Source organism: Palaemon carinicauda, chromosome 22, assembly GCF_036898095.1.
Source record: "Palaemon carinicauda isolate YSFRI2023 chromosome 22, ASM3689809v2, whole genome shotgun sequence".
Taxonomy (NCBI): Eukaryota; Metazoa; Arthropoda; class Malacostraca; order Decapoda; family Palaemonidae; genus Palaemon; species Palaemon carinicauda.
Window position 1 is genome coordinate 108,001,033 of NC_090746.1, and position 8,703 is coordinate 108,009,735.

An 8,703-nucleotide genomic window follows, 5' to 3' on the forward strand; every position below is an offset into this window, starting at 1 on the left:
CTGTGTCTTCTCATGGACACGCTTCTTGGTAATTTCTCCTTCATCGAAGATCATCTTCTACCTCCCGGTTGGAAAGTAATTTGTTGGCAGTTTGGGAACTTGGTCCCTTCGTTGTCCGTCTTTGTAAATATCTTGTTGTTAACTTGACGTTTCGTTAGTGCCGGCCAAACTGTGCACCAGGGGTAAGGCCTCCCCCATGACGGGGGGGAGAGGGAGAAGGGACAACCGTTTAACGCGGTTACTTGTAGGGAAGAGCTGGTTCCTCGATGCGCTTGTTGCTTAAGTATCCCAGAACAAGGGCGTTGTAATTGCGTCACGTCATGTGACTCTTCTTGTGTTCTATTGGTCCCTTCTTCTGACGTAATGGTAACGTCATACATATGTCACTTCCGATTTCTCGGCAAGGTAACCGACGCGCATTCCAATTGCGTTGTTTTGGCCAATTTATCGCTTATGTCAGCACTTTTCACAAACAGTGCCTCTCAACTACCACCTCACTCTAATTTTATTTTTCTCGTCTCTCTCTCTCTCTCTCTCTCTCTCTCTCTCTCTCTTTATTTCAATGTCTCTCTATCGTTTAACTAACGAATAAAACTCATAAAATACTTGATCAAATACACATATCACCTTACTTAGTAGGAATTATTTTCCTTTACATGACAATTACTATTATTATTACTATTATTATTATTATCATTATTATTATTATCATACTCATTATCATCATTATTATTATCATTATCATTATCATTATCATCATCATCATCATCATCATCATCATCATCATCATCATCATGTTTGAACTTTTGAAGATGGGCCAAAGTGAAAAATAGCTACCGGTATATACCACATCGTGAGAGATGCTATTGATCACAAAGGTAAAACCTCAGTTAAAAAAAAAAAAAAAAAAAGTCTCATAGGCGGAATAAGGAAGACTCCTATGTGACCGTGAGTCTAGTTCACAGGTGTGTATGTGCCCAGGTTGAACCTTGCACCGCCTATACAGTTATCATTTCGAGTAATGGTCCCCCCAGACGTTCGCTACACGTCCTTATCTCTAGCTCACAGGCGGGTTAAAGGTCATGCCCAAGGGGCACAGACTGTTTGCACATACAATAGTGTTGCCAATGGTTCGTTTTCCAGAGAGCCTTGATATTTCATATACGCCTTGTTGCTGATATTTATCAGTGATTAATAATCTTAAGAAGAGTACAGTCAATTAAACAGTTTTCATATTCGCCTTGATGCTGTCATTTTTAATGTTTATCTATTTAATAAACGGCCAGGACTAATTTGCTTGCATTAGACAACATTCCTTCATTATCAAATCAAGAATCTTTATATTTGTAGAGTCTATCAATGAGACATTGGGCTTGAAAATTATTCCTCTTTTTTTTTTATCACTCCTTATCCATATCTTTCATTTTACTCATTCATTCCTTTACGGGTAAATGTGGAAGGCGTTACTCCACCTTACCGATTGTAAAAATTCTTCTTCCTTCTTTTTTACATGGGCGGTGAAGCCACCAGGTACCATTTAAGGACGACCTTGTGTTTTTTTTTTTTCTTTTTGCCCTGCCGTGAAGGACGAGAGACTTACCGAAAACTTTTTACTTATATAGGAATAAATGCGTACGAGTTTAGTGGCTGAACTCCTGCAGTCTGTCTTCTTCGGACATATAAGAAACTATTGGATCCGTTATTACGTTTATTATTCATTTAATTTATCTATCTACGATCTTTACTTATCAAGTAAAGTTTCATTTCTATAGGAACAATAATGCAGAGACCTCTGAACCAAGGAGACTTATGATGTACTGCTTTAAGGAAACAAATGTCCCGTTTTCCACGTACAGTTGGACGCAGGAATTCCTGGCGCACTTCGCTTTGAGGAAGTGAGCCCTACCACACCCTCACCAAGCGGAGAGTTCCTCTGTGTAGCCCCGGCGACCACTGATGCCCTCTCTCAATCTACTACTCGTTTAGTTACTCGCTGCTCAGCAAGGAAGTGACAGGGTACACTTTCTCAGTGTGTGGTGTGTCGGGAATTTCTGTGTCCGACTGTACATAGTATCCATGTAGTTCCTTTAATTCTATATATACAGAAAACACACGACTTAAAAATTAGCGTTTTCATATGGGATTAACTTATGCTAAGGAATCTTGAAACTGAAACAAAGTGCTTATACCTTTGTATGTTCGGATCAAGAAGAGAAATGAACAGAAAAATCAACACTAGGTAATCCGTAGAACGAAAATAACCACCGGGTTTTTTGGAATTTGTTGTAAAAAGGGGAATCCGCTATCGGGCATAACTCGCTCTACTGGTATCGTACTTGTTTTGGTTGCTTCTAGAGACTGAATTTCACTTTACTTAACATTTTTTAGGACACCCTAATGTCACCATTCTAATTTATATACAAATCATTATTTTTTATTTTTGAGATGTTAAAAAACTGTTCATTGTTATATTGTATCTATATATTTCTTTTCTTACAATGCAACGATATTATGTTTTGACTATGCATTATTTATACTACTGTGTTATTGTTAGATGCAACAATAAGTACTATTCACATTATCATCAATAATATAGTTTAAAGGTTTAAAGGCCGCTCATGAAAGGTATGTCGTTACCATTATCATTACTTGCTAAGCTACAACCTAGTTGGAAAAGCAGGATGCTATAAGGCCATGGGATCCAATAGGGAAAATAGCTCAGTGAGGAGAGGAAATAAGGAAAAACTACAAGAAATTTAAGAACAATATCATTAAAATAATTCTTTCATATATAAACTGTAAAAATTTGAAAATAAAAACAGGAAGAGAAACGAGATAGAATAGTGTGCCCGAGTGTACCCTCAAGCAAGATATGTCTAACTCAAGACAATGGAAGACCATGGTACACAGGCTATGGCACTACCCAAGACTAGAGAACAATGGTTTAATTTTGGAATGTCCTTCTCCTAGAAGAGGTGCTTACCATAGCTAAAGAGTCTCTTGTACCCTTACCAAGAGGAAAGTACACTGAATAATTCCAGTACAGTAATTAACACCTTGGGTGAAGAAGTATTTAGTATATCATTGTTGCTAGGTGTATGAGGAAAGGCGAGAATATGTAAAGAATAGGCCAGACTATTCTGTGTAAGTGTAGGCAAAGAAAAAATAAGCCGTAACCAGAGAGAGGGCTCCAAGGCATTACTGTTTGGCCAGTCTAAAGATCCAATACCTCTATAGTGGTAGTATCTCAACGGGCGGTTGGTGCCCTGACCAGCTTACTACCTATATGTCATACATAAATTTTCTTGCCAAAATAACAGCACGAGAGAGAGAGAGAGAGAGAGAGAGAGAGAGAGAGAGAGAGAGAGAGAGAGAGAGCGGGTGTAATTGGTGGTTCTACCACCTTCTCACTCTCTCCAGACCCCAAAAGACAGCGGATTGACATCTTTTGGACCCTTTCCCGAAGCACAGTTTTTTGAAAAAGTGAGACAATATTCCCACGAAAAGAATTCTTTAAAACATCCGGAAATAAAAAGATGTACTAATGAAAAGGAATTAGGTATATATATATATATATATATATATATATATATATATATATATATATATATATATATATATATATATATATATATATATATATACGCATATATATGAGAGGCCTTTTTCCATCGTCTTCCTGTCTTCGCTTGTTGAGATTTTCTTGAAGACATTCCGGAAGACATGGGATCTTCTTGAAGACCCCAAATACGTTTTCAAGAGAGAGAGAGAGAGAGAGAGAGAGAGAGAGAGAGAGAGAGAGAGAGAGAGAGAGGAGAGAGAGAGAGAGAATTGTCCGGGAATTTCATCGATGGAGTTGGGGCTTCAAAACGTCTTCAGGGAAATTTTCTCTTCGAAATCTCTGACATTCATTCTTTTTCTGTAAAACCTTTTCAATACTTCCTCCTACGGGGAAAGGAATATACAATAAAGATGTAAGATTTGTTTTCAGAAGATGAAAAAAGGACTCTCTCTCTCTCTCTCTCTCTCTCTCTCTCTCTCTCTCTCTCTCTCTCTCTCTCTCTCTCTCTCTCTCTGTGTGTGTGTGTGATTGGAGCCAGAAGCAGAAGTCTCCAAAGGCTTCTTCAAGGAATACCGATGGCAATCCGATCTCCTCCTTTCGTATTGTCTATGTGCGTGAGGATGTTCTGGAGATAAAGATAGAAAGAGAGACTGGCTCTGAATCCAAAAGGGTCTCTGGGAGATCTAGTGATAGTTTTTAATATTAACCCTGATCAAAGGCAAACATTATTTCAGATTTTGGGTTTAGTGCAAGTGCCAAGAAGGAATTCTTCTTCTTTGTCTGCATCTTTTCCCAAGCCCGGGTAAATGAGGAGTGTTGGCGGCAGGAAGGGCATCCGGCCATGAAAAATTAGCCAAAACCAATATGGCAAGAAGGAATAACTAAACAATATCTACAGTAGAGGTAAGCGATCGATATCCTTCTTTCCACCTTTCTATCCTCCTCCCTTCTACTTCTTCCTTCCATCTTCCACACCTCCCCTCTTCGTATTCTTTCTTCCACCTTCCACACCTTCTCCCTTCCATCTTACTCACCTTCTCCCTTCTTCTTATTCTTTCTTCCACCTTCCATACCTTCTCCCTTCACATTCTTCCTTCCATCTTACTCACCTTCTCCCTTTTACTCATTCTTCCTTCCACCTTCCACACGTTCCTTATTTTCCTTCTTCATTCCACATTCCTCACCTTCTTCCTTCCACGCTCCGCAGCTTCTCGCTTCTCATTCTTCCTTCCACCATCCACACCTCCCTTCTTCTCACTCTTCCCTCGACATTCCTCATATTCTCTTCATTCTTCCCTAGACCTTAATCAATTTCTCCTTTTTTTCATTCTTCCCTCCACCAATCTCACCTTCTCCCTTCTCACTCTTCCTTCAACCTTCCTCAGTTTCTCCCTTCTTTTCATTCTTCCCTCCATCCTCCACACCATATCCCTTCTCATTCTTCCTTCCACCTTACTCACATACTCCCTATTTCTCATTCTTCACTCCATCTTCCACGCCTTCTCCCTTCTCATTCTTCCCTCCACCCTCCCCAGCTTCTCCCTTCTTCTCATTCTTCCTTCCACCCTCCTGATATTCTCTTCATTCTTCCTTCAACCTTGATCAATTTCTCCTTTTTTAAATTGTTCCCTCAACCTTCCTCAAGCTCTCCTTCTCACTCTTCCTTCAACCTTCCTCACTTTCTCCCTTCTTCTGATTCTTAACTGCACCTTCCAAAGTTTATCCCTTCTGATTCTTCCTTCAGCCTTACTCCCATTTCCCATATTTCTCATTCTTCCCTCCATCTTCCACGCCTTCTTTCTCATTCCTCCCCCAACCCTCCTCACCTTTCCTCTTCTTCTAATTCTTCCTTTAACTGTCTTCACTTTCACGCTTATGCTCATTATTCCCTACACCTTCTTCAGCTTCTCACTTCTTCTCGTTCTGGGAGTGGAGATGAGAGGGAGAGAAGGGATCAGGAAGGTGAAAAGGAAGATGAGAGGAAGGGATGGGTGCATATGAGAGGGAGAGAAGGGATCAGGAAGGTGAAAAGGAAGATGAGAGGAAGGGATGGGTGCATATGAGAGGGAGAGAAGGGATCAGGAAGGTGAAAAGGTAGATGAGAGGAAGGGATGGGTGCATATGAGAGGATGGGATGAGAAGAGAGGAGATGGGTGGAAGGGATGATGAAAAAACAGAACTTGAGGAGAGTGGAAGGGAGAATGAAAATACAGAACATGAGGAGAATGCAAGGGAGGATGAAAATACAGAAAATGAGGAGAATGCAAGGGAGGATGAAACTACAGAATATGAGGAGAATGCAAGGGAGAATGAAAATACAGAACATGAGGAGAATGCAAGGGAGGATGAAAATACAGAAAATGAGGAGAATGCAAGGGAGGATGAAAATAGAGAACATGGGGAGAATGCAAGGGAGGATGAAAATACAGAACATGAGGAGAATGCAAGGGAGGAGGAAAATAGAGAACATGAGGAGAATGCAAGGGAGGAGGAAAATAGAGAACATGAGGAGAATGCAAGGGAGGATGAAAATAGAGAACATGAGGAGAATGCAAGGGAGGAGGAAAATACAGAACACGAGGAGAATGCAAGGGAGGAGGAAAATAGAGAACATGAGGAGAATGCAAGGGAGGACGAAAATAGAGAACATGAGGAGAATGCAAGGGAGGATGAAAATAGAGAACATGAGGAGAATGCAAGGGAGGAGGAAAATAGAGAACATGAGGAGAATGCAAGGGAGGAGGAAAATACAGAACACGAGGAGAATGCAAGGGAGGAGGAAAATACAGAACACGAGGAGAATGCAAGGGAGGAGGAAAATACAGAACACGAGGAGAATGCAAGGGAGGAGGAAAATACAGAAAATGAGGAGAATGCAAAGGAGGATGAAAATAGAGAACATGAGGAGAATGCAAGGGAGGAGGAAAATAGAGAACATGAGGAGAATGCAAGGGAGGATGAAAATACAGAAAATGAGGAGAATGCAAGGGAGGATGAAAATAGAGAACATGAGGAGAATGCAAGGGAGGAGGAAAATAGAGAACATGAGGAGAATGCAAGGGAGGATGAAAATAGAGAACATGAGGAGAATGCAAGGGAGGAGGAAAATACAGAACACGAGGAGAATGCAAGGGAGGAGGAAAATAGAGAACATGAGGAGAATGCAAGGGAGGACGAAAATAGAGAACATGAGGAGAATGCAAGGGAGGATGAAAATAGAGAACATGAGGAGAATGCAAGGGAGGAGGAAAATAGAGAACATGAGGAGAATGCAAGGGAGGATGAAAATACAGAACACGAGGAGAATGCAAGGGAGGAGGAAAATACAGAACACGAGGAGAATGCAAGGGAGGAGGAAAATACAGAACACGAGGAGAATGCAAGGGAGGAGGAAAATACAGAACACGAGGAGAATGCAAGGGAGGAGGAAAATACAGAACACGAGGAGAACGCAAGGGAGGAGGAAAATACAGAACACGAGGAGAACGCAAGGGAGGAGGAAAAAACAGAACACGAGGAGAACGCAAGGGAGGAGGAAAATACAGAACACGAGGAGAACGCAAGGGAGGAGGAAAATACAGAACACGAGGAGAACGCAAGGGAGGAGGAAAAAACAGAACACGAGGAGAACGCAAGGGAGGAGGAAAATACAGAACACGAGGAGATCGCAAGGGAGGAGGAAAAAACAGAACACGAGGAGAACGCAAGGGAGGAGGAAAATACAGAACACGAGGAGAACGCATACAGAACACGAGGAGAATGCGAGGGAAGATGAAAATAGAGAACACGAGGAGAATGCAAGGAAGAATGAAAATACAGAACACGAGGAGAATGCAAGGGAGAATGAAAATACAGAACACGAGGAGAATGCAAGGGAGGATGAAAATACAGAACACGAGGAGAATGCAAGGAAGAATGAAAATACAGAACACGAGGAGAATGCAAGGGAGAATGAAAATACAGAACACGAGGAGAATGCAAGGGAGAATGAAAATACAGAACACGAGGAGAATGCAAGGGAAGATGAAAATACAGAACACGAGGAGAATGCAAGGGAGGATGAAAATAGAGAACACAAGGAGAATGCAGGGGAAGATGAAAATACAGAACACGAGGAGAATGCAAGGGAGAATGAAAATACAGAACACGAGGAGAATGCAAGGGAGAATGAAAATACTGAACACGAGGAGAATGCAAGGGAGAATGAAAATACAGAACACGAGAATGCAAGGGAGAATGAAAATACAGAACACGAGGAGAATGCAAGGGAGAATGAAAATAGAGAACACGAGGAAATGCAAGGGAAGATGAAAATAGAGAACACGAGGAGAATGCAAGGGAAGATAAAAATAGAGAACACGAGGAGAATGCAAGGGAGGATGAAAATACAGAACACGAGGAGAATGCAAGGAAGAATGAAAATACAGAACACGAGGAGAATGCAAGGGAGAATGAAAATACAGAACACGAAGAGAATGCAAGGGAGAATGAAAATAGAGAACACGAGGAGAATGCAAGGGAGAATGAAAATAGAGAACACGAGGAGAATGCAAGGGAAGATGAAAATAGAGAACATGAGGAGAATGCAAGGGAGAATGAAAATACAGAACACGAGGAGAATGCAAGGGAGAATGAAAATACAGAACACGAGGAGAATGCAAGGGAAGATTAAAATACAGATCATGAGGAAAATGCAAGGGAAGATGAAAATACAGAACACGAGGAGAATGCAAGGGAGAATGAAAATACAGAACACGAGGAGAATGCAAGGGAGAATGAAAATAGAGAACACGAGGAGAATGCAAGGGAAGATGAAAATAGAGAACACGAGGAAAATGCAAGGGAAGATGAAAATACAGAACACGAGCAGAATGCAAGGGAGAATGAAAATACAGAACACGAGGAGAATGCAAGGGAAGATTAAAATAGAGAACATGAGGAAAATGCAAGGGAAGATGAAAATACAGAACACGAGGAGAATGCAAGGGAGAATGAAAATAGAGAACACGAGGAGAATGCAAGAGAAGATGAAAATACAGAACACGGGGAGAATGCAAGGGAGAATGAAAATGCAGAACACGAGGAGAATGCAAGGGAGAATGAAAATACAGAACACGAGGAGAATGCAAGGGAGAATGAAA

At 41.1% G+C, this 8,703-nt stretch overlaps 1 protein-coding gene across 1 annotated transcript in view; it reads left to right on the forward strand.

The window, feature by feature from the left end:
• Positions 1 to 5,696: 5,696 nt before the first annotated feature.
• The window catches only part of LOC137616022 (cilia- and flagella-associated protein 251-like), a 9,395-nt gene continuing 6,388 nt past the window's right edge, over positions 5,697 to 8,703 (forward strand). Inside the window, exons 1-3 of the mRNA XM_068345700.1 lie at positions 5,697 to 5,897; positions 6,918 to 7,323; positions 8,242 to 8,471. Of these exons, the coding sequence (XP_068201801.1) occupies positions 5,697 to 5,897; positions 6,918 to 7,323; positions 8,242 to 8,471 (837 nt within the window). The remainder of the gene's footprint in view (positions 5,898 to 6,917; positions 7,324 to 8,241; positions 8,472 to 8,703) is intronic.